General features: G+C 30.0%; 6 protein-coding genes across 6 annotated transcripts; 2 read left to right on the top strand and 4 right to left on the bottom strand.

The window, feature by feature from the left end:
* Nucleotides 1-3,710: 3,710 nt before the first annotated feature.
* Nucleotides 3,711-5,066, top strand: GO595_001518 (alpha-tubulin 1; the record flags this gene model as incomplete). The annotated part of the gene is made up of 1 exon (XM_067914326.1): nt 3,711-5,066. The coding sequence occupies one exon, from the start codon at nt 3,711-3,713 to the stop codon at nt 5,064-5,066; it is 1,356 nt and encodes a 451-aa protein (XP_067778308.1).
* Nucleotides 5,067-5,209: 143 nt separating this feature from the next.
* On the top strand, nt 5,210-7,075 carry GO595_001517 (transcription initiation factor TFIID subunit 5; the record flags this gene model as incomplete). The annotated part of the gene is made up of 1 exon (XM_067914324.1): nt 5,210-7,075. One exon carries the CDS (start codon nt 5,210-5,212, stop codon nt 7,073-7,075), a length of 1,866 nt encoding a protein of 621 aa, XP_067778307.1.
* A 915-nt stretch (nt 7,076-7,990) lies between these two features.
* GO595_001516 (uncharacterized protein) lies at nt 7,991-9,571 on the bottom strand (the record flags this gene model as incomplete). Its single annotated transcript, XM_067914323.1, has 1 exon — nt 7,991-9,571. One exon carries the CDS (start codon nt 9,569-9,571, stop codon nt 7,991-7,993), a length of 1,581 nt encoding a protein of 526 aa, XP_067778306.1.
* A 4,506-nt stretch (nt 9,572-14,077) lies between these two features.
* GO595_001515 (TPR-repeat-containing protein) lies at nt 14,078-16,210 on the bottom strand (the record flags this gene model as incomplete). The annotated part of the gene is made up of 1 exon (XM_067914322.1): nt 14,078-16,210. The coding sequence occupies one exon, from the start codon at nt 16,208-16,210 to the stop codon at nt 14,078-14,080; it is 2,133 nt and encodes a 710-aa protein (XP_067778305.1).
* Nucleotides 16,211-18,004: 1,794 nt separating this feature from the next.
* Nucleotides 18,005-19,015, bottom strand: GO595_001514 (Thioredoxin family protein; the record flags this gene model as incomplete). The annotated part of the gene is made up of 1 exon (XM_067914321.1): nt 18,005-19,015. One exon carries the CDS (start codon nt 19,013-19,015, stop codon nt 18,005-18,007), a length of 1,011 nt encoding a protein of 336 aa, XP_067778304.1.
* Nucleotides 19,016-19,690: 675 nt separating this feature from the next.
* Nucleotides 19,691-21,439, bottom strand: GO595_001513 (2Fe-2S iron-sulfur cluster binding domain-containing protein; the record flags this gene model as incomplete). The annotated part of the gene is made up of 1 exon (XM_067914320.1): nt 19,691-21,439. The coding sequence occupies one exon, from the start codon at nt 21,437-21,439 to the stop codon at nt 19,691-19,693; it is 1,749 nt and encodes a 582-aa protein (XP_067778303.1).
* Between the last annotated feature and the right edge of the window lie 1,118 nt (nt 21,440-22,557).

The following is a 22,557-nucleotide window of genomic DNA, read 5'->3' as shown; positions in this document are numbered from 1 at the left end:
AACTTATTTGTTATCCAATTGGAAATTTCAGAAAAATATTCAAATTTCCAGATTCAGTTACTTTAATTCAATCATTTGCATTTACTACAAGTTATAACTTATTAACAATTTCATTAGGAAATAATGTATCTACAATTGAAAGCTCTGTATTTGATTCATGTATATTCACAAGCTTTATAATTCCAAATAGCGTTACAGACATAGAATCACATGCATTTTCTCATTGTAAACAATTAGAAAGACTTGTCATTGGGGCAAATGTGAATAACGTTGGAAGTTATGCATTTTCAGATTGTATTATACTCAGGTGCATTTATTTTTATGGTGAAACTTCTCCAAATTTTGGAAATGATTGTTTTTATAAAGTTTTAGCAACAACTGTTATGGTAAATAAAAATTATTCAAGTCAAACATTCGGAGAATTAAAAACAACCAACGAAACAATTGATAAATGTCTTCCTGTTACACAAACATTTTCTAATTCAAATACATTCACAGAGTCAAATTCATTTTCTAAATCAAATACATTCACAAAAGTCGATTCATCTGATTTAGCTTCAACACATTCATTTGTCATATCGCATATTTTATCATTTACATTTTCATTCAGTATGTATAGTTTTTATACCAATTCATATATTGCTTCAAAAATTGATTCAACATTTATATATATTTTAACATCAATTCTATATTATGATTATTCAGCTACTATTTATTCCCAATATTTCACATATTATTCAGATTTATATGTTGATGATAATAAGGGAACAAAAAGCGACAATAAAACTCAAACTTATATTGCTGTAGGAGCTACAATTGGAGTAATTGTTCTTGTTTCTTTAATTATTATTTTGATAATTTACATTCGAAACAAACAAATAAATAATGAATTATCAAACAATAATAAAGAAAACAAAATAAATAATGTTGAAGATCCAGTTGCAAATGATTCCAAAGAAAATAATTATGCTTTTCTTGGATAAATAAAATTGATCTGGCAATTTATTTAAAAAAATGTTATTTAATACTAAAAGTAAACGTTTTAAAGCAAACAATTCATTTCTTTTCATGTGAGAAAATGTTTATCCCATTTTTTATATATATTTAAATGTTTTACAATTTATTCCATATAAATTTAAAATTTTGTTTTTTTATAACCTTATTTATTTTTGTGTTTTACACCAAAATAATTTCATCTTCGTATGCTATTACAAGTAATTTAAAAGATATTAATTTATTTTTTACAGGCTTTTTATATGCATGTATCAATGGACTTAATGAAATTGCTAAGATTCTATTGAAACAAATCAATATTGACAGTGATTATTTATTATTTTCATTGGTATATTTTTTATTTTTTTTTAAAACTATATTTTCCCGAAAGGTGAAAAAGAAATGAATAATTTTACCATTGATTATTCTGATATATATTGAAGAAGACCCATTTGCAAAAGATTTTAAAGAAGATAATTTTGTTGTGCACAGATGGGGGTAAGGTCTTTAAATTTTTTATTTACTATTGAAGTCTTGAGTAAAGAAGAAAATATCTAAATTAACTGGATTTTAAATTTCTTGAAAATAGAACCTAAAGAAATATTTGAGGAAATAAGGAAGATATGTTTCTTCCTTCTATATGATGCATCTAAATGAGATATTTGAATTTAAATTCAAAAATATTCTCTCATATGAAATCATTTTCGTTTATTTTATATTTCAAGCAATATAATCAAAAGAAGAAAGGAAATTTCATATAAGTTCTTTGATTTTTTTGGCTAAATTTCTTTTTTGAACGATAGAAATCCTTTTGCAAAACGAATATTAACTTTAAAAAAACAAACCTTAAACATTTTCAAACTAGGCACCATCAAATAATACACTTCTTTGCTGCTAAAGATCGAATTATTACCACAAATGAAGATTACCAAAATTTATTGTCACAATTTCCTACTATTCTCCAAAACCTCAAGAATCGAGCTCAAGTGCAAAGTTCTGCTGAACAAATTTATAAGCTTTTTGGTCATTCTAATTTTTCTCTTCTTCCAATTTTTTTTGATGAAGATTTTGTTCAAGCTCTAATTTTTCTTCTTAATTATAATCTTCCAACAAGCATACTTGCGGCACGTGTTATTGGGAACATATGGTATTATCTAAAAGATTTTGGAAACGTGTTTACATCAGAAAAAATTGTTAAAGCTGTTTACCAAAGTTGCTGTCAATCTCCCTTAGCTGTCAATCTCAGTCCTTACGCATTTTTTGCATTTGCCAATTTCAGTGCTATTTCTGTTGAAGCCAGAGATCTTTTATTACACATTATCTATGGTTCATTACTTGGTTTTCTCAAGAGCCACACCTGCAGTGAGGATCTCAAGGCAGGTTTTAGACTTGTCAACAACATATTTCTCTTTAATTTTGACGATTTTGATTTTATCAATAATCTCATTCCAGTTTTCCGTTATCACTTAATGCACATCAATCCTGAAATTCGTGTTTTATCTTCCATTTGCTTGAATCATATTCTAACAGACAATAATTACATCCCACTATGTGTTGAGTATCAGGTTCCCGTTGCAGTTGCACGTTGCATAACTGAATCAAATTCAAAAAAAACGTATTTTTCTGAGATTTACGAAACCGCCGACCTTCTTGTGGATGTTGGAATAATTGATCCGTTTATATCAGAACCTTTATTAATATCATCGAAAGAAATGATAGAACAAGCATTGGACAAAGACTTTTATTCTCTTTTCATATTTTTTTCCCTTTTAGCTCAGCCTTTTTTGAATAATTTTCCCATCTTTTTATTTGAAGAACTTATACCAATATTAATTGACTTTAGCTTAAATGGCTGTTATAACAGTAAGATCGGATCAACATTTTGTCTCACAAAAATTATAGATAATATTGATGAAAATAATATCATCAACATATCTGAAAGAGGAGCATTAGAAGCATTAATTCTGTTGTTATCAAGTGACAATGATAATGAAGCAGGTTGGATCATTTCAGCTATATATAAAATAATTAAAATTGATATATTAAGATTCCAAGAAATATGTGTTGAACTTAATCTTTTGGACACATTGAATTCAATAAGGACAGAAGATGAAATTCTTCAACAAAAAATAATGCTTATATTTGAACTGTTTAATAATGAAAATTGATCTCATGTAAAATATTATTTATGATTTATTTTCTTTTTTGTACAATCGTTTGAAACATTTATTTCAACAACTTTAACACCAACTATTTCTTCTTCAAGTGAGTTCAGGAGAGACGCATATAAACGTCAAATAGTTGAAAGTGGTGTTGAGGGATTCGTAAATTAATGCTTTTATAAAATCAGTTACATCAATTAGAAGTTATGCATTCGCGTATTGCTATGACTTAGACAATATTAACATTTGTGAAAACGTTATAGCAATTCAAAATTATGCATTTTATCAATGTTCTTCACTTAATATTTAATATTATATATATTCTTATCAGAATCTCTTAATTTAGTATTTCTACTTTTTAAAAATTTAAAACCGACTTCAGATGATGCACCCCAAAAAGCAATAGACATAAACCATTTAATTTCTATGGCCATCCAATTTTTGTGAGAAACACGTTATTTTCCTTCACTTTTGCACAGCCACAAATTTTTAATTCAAATTTCACATGTTAACCGCCCAATAAATAATAACGGACATTTCAGCTCACTCTTCAATATGCGTGAAGTTATTTCAATCCATGTTGGTCAATGCGGCGTCCAAATCGGTAACGGATGCTGGGAACTCTATTGCCTTGAACACGGTATCCAACCAGATGGTCAAATGCCATCAGATAAGACCATCGGTGTTTGTGATGATGCCTTCAACACCTTCTTCTCTGAAACAGGATCAGGCAAACATGTTCCACGTGCTGTATTTGTAGATCTTGAACCTACCTGTATGGATGAAGTTCGTACTGGTACATACCGCCAACTTTTCCACCCAGATCAACTTATCAATGGTAAGGAAGATGCTGCCAACAACTATGCTCGTGGTCACTATACAGTTGGTAAAGAAATCATTGATCTTACCCTTGATCGTATCCGTAAACTTGCAGATCAATGTACTGGTCTTCAAGGTTTCCTTATCTTCCACTCCTTCGGTGGTGGTACTGGCTCAGGTTTTGGTTCACTTCTTCTTGAACGTCTCTCTGTTGATTATGGTAAGAAATCGAAGCTCGAATTCACTGTTTATCCAGCACCACAAGTTTCAACAGCAGTTGTCGAACCATACAACTCCATTCTCGCCACCCATGCTATGATTGATCATTCTGATTGTGCATTCATGGTCGATAACGAAGCACTTTATGATATCTGCCGTCGTGCTCTTGATATCGAACGTCCAACCTACACCAACTTGAATCGTCTTATTGGTCAAGTTGTTTCTTCTCTTACTGCATCTCTTCGTTTCGATGGTGCACTCAATGTCGATTTCAACGAATTCCAAACTAACCTTGTTCCATACGCACGTATCCACTTCCCAATCTGTTCATATGCACCAGTCATTTCCGCCGAAAAAGCATATCACGAACAATTATCAGTTGCTGAAATCACTAACTCACTTTTCGAGCCAGCAAACATGATGGTTAAATGTGATCCACGTCATGGTAAGTATATGGCATGCACATTATTGTACCGTGGTGATGTTGTACCTAAGGATGTATCTGCTGCTGTTGCTACAATCAAGACAAAGCGTACAATCCAATTCGTCGATTGGTGTCCAACTGGTTTCAAGATGGGTATCAACTATCAACCACCAACTGTTGTTCCTGGAGGTGATCTTGCCAAGGTTCAACGCGCTGTTTGCATGTTAGCCAACACCACTGCTATTGCTGAAGCTTGGAGTAGACTTGACCATAAGTTCGACCTTATGTACGCTAAAAGAGCTTTCGTTCATTGGTACGTTGGTGAAGGTATGGAAGAAGCTGAATTCCCTGAAGCACGTGAAGATCTTGCACTCCTTGAAAAGGATTATGACGAAGTTGCTTCTGAATCAGTTGAAGATGGCGAAGAAGAAGAAGATGAAGAAATGTAAACTTCGCAAATTTTGAATTATGATTTTATTTTTTGTGTGGACAATACGTATCGGGGTATTGAAATTTTTGATGTTGGTTGGAAACCGTTATATGTATATATTAAACGTTCTCTAACTCAGCTGCGATGTCTTTGAGCAACAGAATGGCGCAGAGGGAAAGGGAACTGAGGGAAAACTTACAGAACTCTTTGCGCGAGTTCTTTGCGTCACATGGATATCAACTTGGTCAGGACGTTGAGCTGAATTCTTTTGGCCAAATTAATAGTAGACAGTTATTTTTAAAACAGAGCGCACTGGACTTTTTAATACAACAAGAGGCAATGCTCGAAGACGTACGTGAAATGCCTGAAATGTATAAGGAATTGGTTGACTTTATTGAACAAGTTCCTATTATTCAAAAATTACAGTTGAAGCCATTATTATTCGCTTTCTTTTACCATACAGCAGTAAGCCTTTTTGACGCTAAAGAGGTTGATCTTGCTATAAGATTTTTTGAAAAAAATAGATACTTAGAAGATGGAAGTAAAGCTTTTCATTCAATACATGACCCAGATATTAAAAAACTCGAACAGTATTTAAAAGCAACATCCTTATCTAAAGTATCACCTCTTTCAGTTACAACTTTTGCGACATCTTTAACAGAAACTACATATCAAGCCCTTGTATGTTTCCTCATGGACAGGTCATTCACACGCTTTCTTTACATCCTTAGTAAGAGGCTTAATGTGACACATGTTCCAATTGATCATTTTACTTCACGACCAGATTTAATTCCCGGATTTATTTTTCATTCCACAGATCAACCTGAGCATCTTGCCACACCTATCACCGGACTTCTTTCCATTGATCCTATTCAGCAAGCAAAAAAATATCTTGGTGAGAAATGTAATTTCGAAATATTTGATGATGATCATAATCCAATAGATTGTGGGTTTCCTTTACCAGAAGCTTCACACGATCGAATCCTCTCAATTGCTAGTGACCTTATGAGCCTTGATTCACTTTCTAAGAATCATTTGCCATCATGCGCATATTTCACTTTCCAACAAGAAAACGTTGCATATGACATCAACAACACAGGAGTTCTCATAGCCGTTGTTACAGACCGTAATTACATCAAACTTTTGTCGACAAATGCATTTATTGATCTTGATGACAATTTGCCACTTAAACAAATCAACTCTCGGCAAGCATCAATGGTACCACGTCCTTCTAATGGACAAGGCTACGAGTTTCCTTTCATGCGAACGATAACAGTTCCGAAAACATATTCGATTCGTTTTTCTCCAGATTCTCGTCTATTATTATGTGGGCAAGCTAACACCATACAATTATGGAGTTGTGAAACGTCTACAGGATTTGCAATGATATCTTCTCCTTCTTGTATCATATGGTGTGTAGATTGGTCACCTTATGGTTACCATTTTGTTACTGGTTCTGACGATTGTATAGCGATGCTTTGGACAATCGATCGGTCGAAGCCTCTGAGGATGTTCGTTAACCATCAAGAGCCGATAACCGCCATTCGGTACCACCCCAACGCATCAACGATAGCAACCGCCTCGTATGATCGGTCTGTGATGTTATGGGACATTCGAACACAATCAAGCGATAAAAATCCGACATCTTCTTGTGCAAGAATGTTCGCAGAAAGTATAGACATTCCAAGGTGTATCGAGTTTACAAGAAATGGAAGAATTGTGATTTGTGGTGATTCTGGTGGAAAATTATCTACTTGGGATATAGGTGAAGGAAGAAAAATAGGTACAATTAGAGCTCATAAAGGACAGGTGAGAGATTTGACAATTAGCCAAGAAGGTACAATATTGGCATCAACTGGTCAAGATGGAGAAATTCATTTGTGGGAAATGAGCACACTTTGTAGTACTTCAGCAAGCGCTGCAGAGCCTTTAAGAAAGTTTCAGACAAAAAATTCTTATACAAATAGAATTGTGTTTAGTACAAGAAATTTGTTACACGCTATCGGAACAACAAAAACACCAAAATAATGTTTTTATATCTAAACATAATATTATATATATATATATATCTTTTGGTTAATAGTAAAGAAATATTAACATTCGGGTGTTGGATGCTATTTTTTATGCACATAGTTATTTGCAATGTTGAGTTGTAACGAATGATACCAATTTTCCCCAATTCTACAGGGATAATGAAAACCTAACCCCTGTAACAAATATGTTGATAATAAGAAGAATCTAGAGTTGAACTTTTGGTTGGTTTTAATATACAATTTTACCATATGTCAATTATATATTACTGTGCAGACTATTTGACTTAGAAAATGTATCTGATTTAGTAATTGCTTGTGTTATATGAAGATATTCATCTTTGGTTCAAATATTTCATTTAAAATTGTTTCTGTCAAACAGTTATTACGAAAAAAATTGGTGTAACAAATACTTCCAAATGCTGGGGAACTTCTCCATAAAATTTGCTCCAATATTTAGTCTTTCAAATTGCTTGCATTGAGAAAATGCATTAGATTCTTGTAAATGAACATGATTGATATGTAGAATTTTTAATTACATTGACATTATTTCCAGATTAAATAGTTAATAAGTTGGAATTTAATTGAAATGCAAATGATCCATTAATGTAACTGAATTTGGAACTTCGAATATTTTATTCGATAACAAATCAGTTATATGATGTGTTTATCATATAAAACTCCTTCATTTCTAATCAGAAAAATATGAATTTTCTTTCGAAATATTTATATATCGAAGATTATTACAAGGAATTAATAAACACGATAATATTGAAGAAACTTTACTTGAAATTGTAACCTATATAAAGTTATTATACATTAAATATTCACTTAACTTCACCAAAAAACACTTTTTCAAGATTATTACATCCGATGAATACAAATTAATTTCTATTTTACATACAGTTACGCATTACCATGCATACATTTCATCTTCATATGTATCAGCTTCAATCCATTCAACTTCTTCTTCTTCCTCATTAACAACTTCATACTCCTCGAACTCTTCATTCGCTTGCGCATGTTCTTCTTCTTCGCCTTCGCTTTCTTCGTGTTCCATTTCGCTGTATTCGCAAATTTCAGTCAGTTCACTCAGACGCGTTCGCAGCACTTCGCACATTTCCAACAGTTCCTCGGGCAGTTCCTTGTCAAGTTGCTCATTCACTGCTTCCTCGAGTTCATATTCGACGCATTCTTTAAGAACTTCTTTTTTCATTTTGCCATTTAATGCAAATTCGAGAATTAACAAAAGTGTTTCAACTCCAAAATGAATACATTCTGCCCAATCAGAATCCAAAAAATGTACAATTTCTTTGATCATTTTTGGCCCACAAATTAACATTGTGATGAACGGTTGATTAGAATGTAATGTACAATTTAACGCTGTTAATGCTTTCACCTTAACTACATAACGCGCGTTATTGACAAGCTTCATTAAAACTAAAAGTAATTCTGTTTCTAAGATTTTTTGTACAATTTTCGAATCCGATTGGAATATTTCACATGACATTTCACATAATTTTAGTTCAACTTTTTTATCGCCAATTTTTGGAATTTTGATAAGAAATGTATTCCATTTGATGTTATGGAATGATTGTTCACTTACAAGTTCATGTGGACATAAGATCAAAAGTTTAAACAATTCTAATAATTGTACTTGAGTTGCTTCAGAAGTCTTATGGAACGACGAGGAAATATACTTTAAATCAAATTCTTTTAGAAAATTTAAAGCAATTTCGGGACTAAGTGTTACATATTTGATACATAAGATAATTTCGGTACTCTCAGCTGATGGTAATGAATAACCTAAAATGTTTTTAAGCAAATTACAAATCGGAAAAAGCATTTCAATTGTTGGGGTAGGATCGACTGATAACATGTTGATCAATACCCATATCATATGATCGTGATTGTGATCAAATATTTCGAAGTATAGGGTGGAAATAAGATCTACGCCATTGGCCATAATGAAAAATACACGACATTCATTGGAATTATATAGAAGATTTCGGAGAAATGCAAGTGAAGCTGTACCTATAGATCTATTGCCATCAAAGTTTGGATCAGATAATGAAATTATTGTGATACGAATTAAAAAATTGATGAATTCTTGGTTTTCAAAATATTCGGAAGATTCACTAACAATCCCTGTTAAGGCAACAGCAGTACATAAAGCTTCATAAAGTATAAGATTGTTTTGTTTAGGATTGATTAAATTAAATAAAATTCTGGAAATTTCTTCAATTGAAATTATTTCATTAACTTGAGTTGAATTATTAATTAAAGCTGCTTTTAAGAAAGCAAGTTGGCGAGTAATCAAAACAGCATCCGAAGAATTTAATGATTCTTTAAATTGGAAGTAGTGAGAATTTAAATCAAATTTATATGTTACATTTGATGGTGTAGTTGTTGGGAAAACAGGGTCGCATTCATCAAAATCGAAGTCAGGTTTGATAAATCCATCAAATACAACAGATTTCTTATACTCTGTCATGTCGCCAAAATGGATTTTAATTTTAAACGGTCATTGAGTTCAGTCATTGTCACTTTTTAATAACAAAATACTGTGATGAACTTTGGTGGGTTTGGCTACACAACAAACACTGATCAAGTTACCGATGACCAAAGAAACGAATTTAAGCAACAATTCACTGGGAAAACAGTACAAGAAGTTTTAGAATATTTTGAAACAAAATTGGAGAAACAAGAAAATAAATATCTAAAAACATCTCGTTTTGTGCTCAGAACAGATAGAAAAATATTTGAGTGCTTAGAGGTATTGGCCCACCTTAATGATCAAACCAAAAAAATCGAACAAATTTTTGAACAATTAAATGAAGATTTAAAAAAATTGCAAGAAGAACAAAAACAATTTATAAAAGGTTTAGACAATGACAAAACGCCACCCCAAAAGAGTGGATCCATTATAGATAGAAGACTTGAATTATATCAATTAGCAGAAGATCTCCACACAGAATTATTATCAATGTCAAAGAAACTCTCAGAAATATTCCAAAAAATGAGGGATCAAAAGCAGCAAAGTGAAGCAAATGATGACATCGAAAAAATATCAGCTATTGCAAATTTCCATTACAAATCTCTTGCACACCTTGACACCACAACGAACAAAATGAATGAAAGGTTAGAAAAACTCAGAAATAAGCTTTCTTCGCATTAAAAAATAAAGATATATAAAAGTTTTATTTAATACAAAAAACATGATTTTATTTTCAAATTTTGCGTTTTTGAGTTATTTTTTGCACAAGTTTGATTGTTTCTTGGCTTAATGTTTCATTTTTTGTTGTGCATAATTTTAATAATGTTTGAATAAAATCATCACATTCCAAAATAATCTGTGGGTCTATTTCTATTTCTAACATTTCTTTTATCATTTCGATAAAATCTATATATTTTTTCTCATCAAGAACAGATCGAATTATTTTTTCTTCATTAATTAATTTCATTATCATTTTATCAAATCCTTTTTGTATCATTTCTAAATTACTAAATGCAAATGAAATCAATTCTTTTTTATTGTTTTCTTGACAAAAGCATTTAAAAAATAACGTATAGAAAACCGGTTTTTGTAAACCAAACAAAACGAACAAATTCAAATCGAACAAATTCAACAAATTCATTTTCGGTTCTATTATTTGTATAATTTTATTTTTCAATACATTATAATTTCTTCCTGTAACTATTAAATCTTTTATTAACAATGAATCATTTAAAAACATATCCAATGAAATAGGAAATTCGAAAAATTTTTGTATATAATTTATATCAAATCGATCGAAATAACATAAAATTTTCTTTAAACAAAAACAGCGATTTTCTTCAACAAAAGAATTGGAATAAAGTGATAAAATCGAATCAATTGATTTTGTTATTAAAATTTTATATTCCAATAGATTTAATAAGAAATCAATTAATTCCAATAACTTTGAAACATTTAAAATTCTTAAATTCGAAATTGCATTAAAAACTGAATGCGTTGCAACATGAAGAAAAGGTTTATCAAGTTGGAAAGTACAAAACAAAAACATGATTTTTATCCATATATTAAACAATGACGAATCAATTTTATCTGCGATTTTCGGAAATGTTTCAGATAAAACTGTTGAACATCCATGTAAATCGAATTTGTTTGGATTTTTCACATAATTTTCAACAATTTTTAAGTATATGTTTGTAGATTTAGAAATAACTTCAATGTTATCACATAATAATAATGTTATAAATGAACGAGTTATTTCTCCAGCTTTAATTGAAGAATTCGATTTATTATTCATCGATAAATCATAAATAACTAATAATAAGTCATCAATAAGTTCGTCATAGCCTCCAATGCATTGACAACATTGGATAATGCCTTGAATGACCATAAGCGATGATTCGATTTGAGAGATATTAAAGATAAGGGGATGAAGTATCATATTTATTATGAAGTTTAGTAAGTCTTCATTAAATTGTTGATAAAATGTATTAACTAAATTAAAAAACGTTTGTAATGATGATTCTTGAATATTTATTCGTGTATCATTAAAAAACCTCATGATAGTCTTAAATAAATATTTCCATGTGGCACTATTTCCATTCGTTAATAAAGTGGTTCCAATATTCCATAATAATCCAATTGATCCTAATGCAATATTAATCTCTTTATCTTGTGAAATATATGTTGATATAGTAGATAAACATACTTCTAAATCTGTCGTCTGTAAATTCATTATACAATCATTACAAATATAAGTTAAAGCACGAAATCCATTTTGAATGTTCTCAGGAAATGGGGTGGTCCAAACAACCTTCAAAATTGTGAGGATTTTGATCCAATCATTACTCATATTTTCAATTGATATTTCGGCTAAAAACGATGGAAGATAAGAAACGGTCGTAACCGAAACATCACGATACGAAGAATTTGTTGCAATAAAAATTGTATCATAAACATATCTTCGACAAGATTCAGGTGCTTCTTTAGAGTTTAGCACAGCTTTTGATATCTCAAATAATGAATTTACTGCTTGTAATCTACAATCAGTTGATTCACATTGAAAGTTTTGGTCGAAAAAATCAAAAAAATCATTTTCGATTAAATTTGTTCTTTGGATATTATTTAAGAACACGTAACATAACGTTTTAATTGGCCAATGATTTGGTACTGTACTTTTATTTTCGGAAATAATTTTTAGATCATTTTTACACAAGGTTAATATTATATTAAACAAATCAATAAATTTCTCATTTTCCAAATTAGAAGAAAAAGATATTAACGAAGGCTGTATTAAACCTAATGCTTTTATATCAGCGTTACTTCTTTTATGTGACGCTGTATGATAACATTTCGATATAGTTTCGAATATTAATGGCCAAAATTTACATAATTTTGCTCCATCAGTTTTAGTTATTCGTATTAAATATTTTAACGCTATAAAACCTTTCGGCTCAAGTGGATATGCTGCACTTTCAGGTACTGCTAATCCACAAATGGATGCAAAAATGCGATTTGCTGGATCAATGTCATTAATCTTTAATGATGAAGTAATACATTGTAATGATACTTCTAATGATGAATTAAGTGTTACATAATTATTTGTAGAATGTATAACACGTTGCCATATAAACTCAAAATTATTATAAAAATCATGAAAACTTTCAATAAAAAAATCAATTTGAAGAATTTGGAAATATATAATAACTATACATGAAATAATTGTTCTGTTTTGATTTGGATTATATGGATCAAATGACTTTAAATAAATTCCATTGTTATGATAAAGTTTGATTTCTTCTGTTAAATTCCCTTTAAAATTGGATAAAAAATATGAAATCGAATTTTGTGATATTTGTAACATTTGTTCTTTGGTAAATAGTAAATGTTGAAGATATGGATTACTCGAAACAATTGCTGCTATCGCATCTAAAACTAAAGGTGTCTTCCCTAAATAATTCATTAGTTTTAAAAAAAGTTGTTTTGCTTCAGTTTGATCAGTTTGAGTAAAATGAATAATTAGGTGAACTGAAAAAAGTGACAACAGTTCGAAAGCCGTTTGCAAATTAACGTATTTATAAAGTAAATTTTCTGTTTTGGCGAATTCTTCATATCTTGAAAGTAAATCAAAATAGTAATCAAGAATGTGTTTAAGGAGTGATGAAGGAAATTTGGTGTCTTTAAATGTAAATTCTTTTGTTTCAAGATTATTTAAATAAAATAAAATATCATTGACTAAAATGAAAAAATATTTAACTGCCCAATGATCTTCTGGAACAATCTGAAAGTCTTGCGCATTCATTTGATGCGATGATGAACTTGAATTTGTATCATCAAAATTTTGAATTCTTTCGCTTTTAATTGAATTTTGTATTGTTCTACCAGTAATTTGCGTGTAAAGTGCATCTGTTATTTGATAAGAAGTTGCTTCTGCAACTTGCTGAACTAAAACAGAGGATGAATAGATCATTGAAAAAACCCATTTCGAAGTTTTGATTCTTGGGTCTATAAAATTGCTTTTGGATAAAAATACTGATAATGTGAGTTGGAGGATTTTTAAGGAAATTGTTTCATTTTGGATTGGTAATAATTTTTCAATATTCTCTAAAATGAAAGAAATGGCTGAAGCAGAAAATGAATTAATTTCTATTAATTTTCGGATAACAGAGATCCAAGAAAGTATGTTATTAGATTTTTTTTGTGAATTTACTAATTCTTGGAATAATAATAAAAATGGATTTGATTCAGAAATTTCTAATGTTGTCTTTGACTGAAGCATCGAAATTATTGAGTTAATTGCATCCTTTGCAGCTGCCCTTGTTTCGGATGAAATTAAAGACTTGAGATCAGATAATAATTGTTTCTTTGTTTCCATCCGAGGGCAGTTGCTTCATAAAGTATTCAAAACGAGCACAACGATAAGTATACAAATTTTTCATTTGGTTTAAAGGAATTCATTTTTCATTCTCATTAAGTCAAAAATTTAAAAAATATAAAAATATTTACTTACAAATGCGGGATTTTATTGTCTTCTATGAAATCTATTGCAAATGGATCTTTTTCTTCAACTGTGAAACTGTTATTGAAGTCATGAAGAACTTTATTTGCTTTTTCTTTTTCAAGTTCGATATCACTTTCAGTAATTTGCTTTTTATTCTTTATATGAACAATTACTACAACAAGTATAACGACAATAATAACAACAGCGACAACTACACATACAATAACAATTATAGTGACTGTATTTGTATTAGAAATAGTCGATGAAACAATTTGATTATTCGTAAAGAATTTAATATAAGAGTTATAATATGTTGTGTAAAAAACTATTGTGTAATTATAAAATATAAAGTGTGTATACAAATATGTAGATTCAGATGCAATGATTGTGTTAATGTAAGTGCCTGAAGTAAAGGAATAATGAGAAAATGTATTTACATATGACAAAATATAACTATAAGAAAATGTCGCCTCAAATAATGATTCCGAATATAAAAATGTACTTGAAGCAATAAAACTATTTGATTGTGTAAATTTATTCGATTGCGTTATAGTATTCGATTGTGTAAATGTATTCGATTGTGTAAATGTATTCGATTGCGAAAAACTTTTTGTTTGTGTAAATGTATTCGATTGTGAAAATGTATTCGATTCAGTATATGTGCATGTGCTTGTAAATGATTTTGTTTGAATAAATGGAATTTTAATTGTTATTATTTCGCCCACATTCTCAGCCTCATCAACAGGTGCAATGTGAACGTACATTTCCTTAACAATTTCTTCAATTGTTAATTGAATATAATTATTAAATGTTTCTTTAACAAGCTCAGACTCATCATAACATTCACTAATTTCATTTATCGAATATATATATTTCTTTATACCTGTTGCAACATTAATTGTTAAATGATTTGATTCATCAATTAAATTACCATTTTCATTATATGCGCAAACTTTATAAGTTTGTTGAGGACCTAAATCTATTGCATTAATTTTAATTAAGTAATTGTTACTATCAAAAGTAACATTTTCTATTTTTGGAGGTGATAAATCATTAGAAAAAAGAGAAACATCAAATTCTTCTTCGACTATTCTTTGTTTAAGGTAAAATATTGTGTTAGCTAATATTTTCTTTTCAATATCATATGCATTACATTCACTATGACCGATTTGGATCATTGCAGTATTACCATAAGTTGTAAGATAAAAATTATGAATAAGTTCTCCATCAAAAAGAAGACTATGTTCACCTAATGAAAACCAAACATCACCTAATGCTGCATGACGTGTAGTATGAGTTGAATATATATCATATGTAGAATTGATATCACCATTGATTTCCCATGGATATTCAAGTATATGACCTTTCTTTTCTAATTTAATATTTGTGGAAAATAGAAAATCATGAAATGTGCCTTCATCAATTATTTCCAACTTAATCCCAAATAAATCACGGATTGTTACTAAGCCAGTCGCCTCCGGAAGAGATCCTTCCTTGAGAAAGGCATATGATATTGTGTCATGTCCTATGATAAATCCATAGCCTCGATTAATATAATCTTTAACTATAGTTTGGGAACTGTCAGTAGATAAAAGAAATCCGGCACTGGAATCCCAGAACCCAAATACAGTTACATCGAATTGATATAGCCAAGATGAGTTTTCATGAACAGAATTCTCAAATTCATCTATAGAATTAAGTGTTACATTCATTATCACTTCTTCATTAGATCCAATGCCAAAGGCTTGCGTTTCTATATCGTTAATAATCCCACCTTCCATCCATGCCTTAAGAGATGCAGACTTAGGATATATGTATGAATTTCCATCCGGATCAGTATTAAAGCTCATTGCAACATTGTAGGTACTAAAGCTAGCTTGGTCGTACCGTATTTGACCTTTAGTGCTAGACGAAGGGTAAATTCCTAAAACATTAATGAGTTTACCTTCTTTGTGGGTGCTTACTGCATCCCATTCATCATTTTCACAAGACTTTTGAAATATTTTATAATATATGTGATCGATTTTTGAGTTATTTCCCCATTGAAGGTGAACACCTCCTTTCCCTCCTGATAGAGTCGGATTTACATATCCTTCAAGTATTATTTCTCCTGATAATACCCAGAATAAAAGAAGCATCGAGAGTTGTAACTTTCACCTGAAGTTTTTGTTTTACAACACATGTGTTAAACCACTTTTTGATACAAATACAAGAGTATTAAAAGTATCTTCTCAATTTTTTCTGATAATTTTTGTCAAGCAGTTTCATAAATAAACCGGTTTTCGAGTTCAAAAAGTAACTATTCAAATCGATTCGATTTGATGAAACAACTCTTGATTTAAGTGAAGGTATCAAAAAATATGTTATATTACGAATGAATCTTCTAGGATATTTATAAAAAATTATTTAACGATGGAGTTGATCCCAATGAATTTCAAAAATAATTCGAAATGAAGAAATAGATAAACTCCAAGAAATATCATCACAAACAAATTTTGATAATAACCAAATTTTGCTTATTGATTGTAAACCATCAATTTATGAAAAGTATTCACTTACTAATCAAGAGAATGTTACATTAATTGATTTTGCAGCGTTTTTTGGTTCTGTTAAATGTTTTAAATATTTATTATTTAAGGTGCAAACGTAGCCACTATCCTTTTATTTGTATTTTTAGAAAAAACATGTAAACAATGAAGTTGCAGGTGGAAATTGAACATGTTCAAATTTAATATGGAAATAAATTCGTTGATTCTCTAAAAAAAATTAGCACTTTTGTATTTCTTAAGGAATTGTGATATGAAAAATGTTCTCGAAATCTCTTTGTGAAAATAAAATTGTTAAAGTTTCTTCAGTAAAATTTAGTATTCAGTTAACTAAAAATGTATCAATAAACATTGAACTGTTTAACTTTTTGGCAGAACAAAAGCTAATAGAAATTAATGAAAATTTAATTGTTTTATTTTGATGTTTTAAAGTCAGATTTGAAAATTATTTAAATTATTTTGTACAAAGCACTTATGATTGTATATAATGATGGCAACATAAAAATACAAATGGAAGGATAGTAACTTCTCCCGTACACTGAAAAATGGATAATTTCTTCGCCAACTAAAACTATTCAAATTGTGAACAAACTGAACTCAGGCCAAGCAAAGTAAATAATGTCGTTATTGTTTTGGGGTATTATTTGATTTGATTATGGTTGTTCAGTGAGAAATATTTTTCAAATTATTTTTGGATAAAATGTTATAAAAAAAAGTAATTACTAATTAGTTACATGTAATATTCGGAAATTATTTAAGTTAATTTGAACAGCAATTACGTGTGCAGTTAATATTGGAAATATGAAAATATTTAAATTGCTTATTGAACAAGAAGGAATTAATGTTATTATCAAAGATTTATATTTATATAGTTTTATATTAATTGTTAAATTGATATTTTAAATTATTATTTGGAAATTATATATAAGATATTTGAAACAGCACTTATTAAAGCTTCTGAAAAAGGAGATGCAGAAAATTTTTGGTTATTTCTTCTAAATAAATATTTTTTAATTATATAAAGTTTATATGTTTTAATAAACACTTTGGATATATCAAAACTAAACACATAAATTAATACATGTATAAATATTTTTGCTCTACAGCTTTTCGTTTATTTTTTGTGTTAGACATATTTTTGATAATCACAATAAAAATGAAAAATTATTTTAAACCATCAGAGTTTCACTTATAAAATATGATTGTACCCCTTGCAAAAGATTTTCTTTCCTTCAATAAACAGCCAATACCTTTTGTCATTTTGAAAATTACATTGTCAATAAATACAAAATTTCAGTATCTAATTAGTAATGTGAAAGTGTTTTCATTAAAATCTTTTAAGAATTAAAACAAAAATTCAGTTTATTTCAATCTACAGATAAGCCCTTACAGTTCCCACCATCTCTTTTTTCTCTCATTCGTTGTTCCTTTGTAATTGAAGAACTTTGGTATTTTTATGTTTGTGTTTTCTTTGTATTCTCCGTTTTCGAACTTTTCGAATATTTCTTTCAGTTGTGGAATTTGCGTTGTGTTATGTTCAATGTGAAAACTGCTTTTGTCTTCGCTCGCAATGGCTATAGCAGGCGGCACAACATTATACTGCGGATATGTTTCGTTGAACACCTTAAATTCGATCTGACCAAAGAGCGTCGTGTTTTCGATTAGCTCGATCTCATTTCGGAATTTTTCATATATTTGTGGATAGTTATGGATAATGAACATGAATTTACGTGTTGACTTTTCTGCTGCACTAAGATTCCAATTACCTAATGATGACAATGAATATTCATCAACAAATTTGCTAATTGCCTGTGGATTAAAATCACCAGTATATTCAACGGATACGTTCTTGTTGAGGTATGCAATCAACGTTGGCTTGGCAGTGCTCTCTCCGAAGTAAATTCGGTTTTTGAGGAATGGTATCCTTTCTTGAATATCGCGAACAAATAAACATTGGTCACGATAATTTCGTTGAGAGGAAAATGCAAAAGCTGGATATTCACTTGTAAATTCAATAGGATATTTGAAACATGGGATGTTGAGATCAACTTTCTTTAATTCTTCAGTAAGATTAATAAATGTTTCTAAATCCCTCTTTGGCCGAAGACGATTTGGTTTTCCTCGTAAAAATGTGACAAATGAGGGAAATGATGGAGCTTGATATATCGCACGATAATATGGATTTGATTCACATTCTATTTGGCCCACTGCAACAGAAGTATCGTTCTCATAGAGATCCATTAGTTCTGCCCATGCTGGGAGCACTTGTTTGCAAAAACCACAATAATCTGCATAAAATAGTATAAAACTTGGAATAAATGTGCTATTTTGAACAAATTCTTGACAGTTCTCTTGGGTAACTATCACTTTATATGTAATCAAAAACGAGAGAATCATGAAAACTTATGTTTTATATACCCTATACAAAAAGTTTTAAATGAACACAAAACCGTTTTAATGTGGCACAAAATTTTTTATTTGGATTTCTTATCAACACAATAATTGGTTTATATAACAAAAATCATATAATATAACAAGATTCAAGCCTTGATTTTGGATAGTTGATATTTACATTTATCTAGGATTTGTTGTTGTTTCTTAAGATTCAATAAATCACTTTCTATGGATTGCTCTAAATGATTCATTGCTTCCTCTAATTGTAAAAGTGATTTTTCACACCAATCATTAGTGTCTTCTAATGAATGTTCTTCGCTTAAATCCAAATTCTTTTCATTATTTTTTTCAATTGTATCAATATTAAAAATATTATCTTGGCTTTGTTGGTCAGCATCTGATATTTGTGAATTTTCATTTGAATAATTTTGCATAATTTCATTTGAATCAGAAAAAGAAAATGATTGGTTACTTTTCTTTAACTCAATGAGTTCATTAACTTCTTTGTCTAAGCTCTCCAAAAAATATTGTATTTCATCTGGAGTAATGATCTCCATAAAAAAAAAAAAACGAATTTAAAAAGTAAACGTTCATCAAAACATAAAATGCAAAAACTTTCATTTAAATCATTTTTAAAAACAAGTTAATGATTCCAAGCAAATATTCGTTATTCGTTTTTTACTTCTTTGGTCTTGCTCTAAATACTGTATGAAGTATCTTTTCAACATCTGGAGTAATAACTTTTGTTGCAGGAGCATCGACAGCAGATTGAATCTTTGCTCTTTCTTTCATTTTATATATCGCATTAATTCTATTTTTCATGGTTTGTTCATTTTCTGGATATGGACTACCGCCACCACAAACACATCCTCCTGGGCAAGCTGTTACCTCAATATATTTAATTCCAGCTACCTCAGGATCATTCTTTTCTATTCTTTCCATTAAGTTTTGTGCTTCATGTAATTGATCAACAGCTGCAAACTTAAACGGTTTCCCATCAATGTTAATTTGGGCCACCCTAATCGTTTTATAACCTCTGATGTTTCCGAAATCGACTTTTTCAATGTTCTTTCCTGTCACTTTTTGGTATGTTGCCTTAGCTACAGCTTCTGCTAAGCCTCCAGAAGCATAAACGAGTGCAGCATCACCAGTACTTTCACCGAAAAGCTTATCAAATTTTGAGTCCTTCAATTTTATGATTGAAATTCCGGCTGTCTTTAACATTTGAACTAATTCTCTAGTAGTTAGAGCGACATCAGTGTCTTTGATTCCGTTTGTGACGAAATTACCACGTTCAATTTCATCTTTTTTAGCAGTACAAGAACCAATATATACAGTATATATTTGTTCATTAGCATTGGGTAATTCTCTTGGCTTGGTTTTAGAGTTCTTAAGTAAGCCAGAAATCATTGTAGCTGTAGATCTTGAATTGCTAAGTTGTTTCATTATTCCATTTTTACTTTGTTCAACAAAATTAACAAATGCTGGACAATTTGATGAGAATAATGGAAACTTTGCCTTTGGGTCTCGCAACTTTTTAGCTAGTTGCTCAGCTTCAAGATTTATTAATATATCATTACCTATTGAACCGTCAAAGATATATTTAAAGCCGAGTTGTCGTAGTGCGGTAATGACTTTTCCACCAGATAATGTTCCAGCGGGATAACCAAATGCTTCAGATATATCTACAAAAACTGACGGGTCGATTGTACATACTGTGACTCTTTGTGATGGCTTACGAAGCTCAGATAACACTTCGCGTGCTTGACTGTTTTCTGTCATCGCACCACATGGGCAATATAATGTGCATTGTCCACATTTGACGCAGGTGCTCTTTTCCAACGTGACACCTGAAGTTGGTTGTACTAACATATGGTCTCCGCGGTTGGCAAAGTGAATGGATTTTTGCCCAACAATTGATTCGCATGCTCGAACACAACGTCCACATAAAACACATTTGGCTGGATCAAATCGTATACTGTAAGTGGATGAATCAACAGCTTCGGGCGCTGGTTTGTGACGTTCTTTTTCATGAACATTAAATTCATAAATAATATCACGGAAAGTACATCGATTATTTGCAATACATGAGGTGCAACGTTCATCATGAGAAGCAAGAAGCATTTCAAGATTGGCACTGACTGCTTCTTGAACTTTGGTTGATTTTGTATTTACTGTAAGTCCATCATATATTGGAGTGACACATGCTGGTGCAAGCCATGAATTGTTACATTCAACAAGGCAAACACGACAAGAAGCACGTTGCGGAAGATTTGGATGATGACAAAGTCTTGGAATTTTAATATTGTTTCTGTCACATAATTCTAAAATTGTTTCTCCTTTCTTAGCCTCTAGCTTGCGTCCATTTACAGTTACTATTGCATTTCTCAGAGAAAATGAAGAAGTTGTGCTCAAGCTCGTCAGCATTGAAATGTGACTAACAAAAAGTGGATCAGCTCACTGTCATGTGACCGTTAAGTGCTTTGGTTCCAAAGTACTTTTTTGTAAAGAATGATATAATTATTAGGGTATCCAAATTCAAAAAGATCATTTGCTTTCTGTTTTCGTTTAAATCTATTGATCATTTTCATTCGTTGCATAATTTTCTATTTCTTGGCGATTAATTTCTTCTTTATCTTCCGTTTCTTTATTGATTGAGGTACTCATTGATGATTTTATCATTCCTTTGTTCTTCTGTTTTTAAAAAGATGATAATTCCAACAATTATTAAAATTATTTTAATAGAAAAACGTATATAATGCCGTGAAAAACCTTTAGACAGACAACAAAAACTTAAATTTATCATAAATTTGTGTATAGTTTGTTAGAAATCCCAAAAAATTAATATTTGAAAAGAAAATCGAGAAGTGAGCAAAAAATAGGAACATTGCAAAAATTACAAATTTAAATCGAAAAAAATTAATAAATATATAATTAAATATGTTCTCTATGAATAATACCACATTATTAGCTTAAATTATATTAAGGTCTACAAGTTTTTTTCGGCGGTTTAATACAAATGAGATCTGTAGTCAATATTTTATTTTGTGATTTTCCATTATCATTATTCATTAATGTAAAGAAATTACTATAAATTTGATAATAAGTGGAATATAACACAGATAAATTTATAATAAATAAAATTCATAATAGGGTAAGTAAATGGTGAATTAATATATGAAATAAAAAATGAATTTGTTGAAAGTGCTTTATAAAATGATTTTGTTTCTGTTATGCATAAAATTTCGCCAATATAAATGAATGAGATATATATAAATCAGGTTTAGTAAAAGTTTGTGTTGAAGAAAGACATGCATCAATTACTCCTTTTTTTATATTTAATTCTCCAACTGTTTCACTTGAATATGTTTCATTTAACAACAATTACTTTCAAATGTTGGGTGAATGTTACACATGAATTAAAATGATTTTTTAATATCATCAAAACACGAAAAAACATTGAAATGAATAAAATGTACCTTTTAGTATCAAAAACGAAATTCGATTATACATGTGATGAAAAAATTTCTATTTAATTTCTATTT

This window comes from Histomonas meleagridis, assembly GCF_020186115.1.
Source record: "Histomonas meleagridis strain 2922-C6/04-10x chromosome Unknown contig_145, whole genome shotgun sequence".
In the NCBI taxonomy this organism is placed as follows: Eukaryota; Parabasalia; order Tritrichomonadida; family Dientamoebidae; genus Histomonas; species Histomonas meleagridis.
Note: the sequence above shows the minus strand (reverse complement) of the source record. Positions and strands in the feature narration are given on the sequence as shown.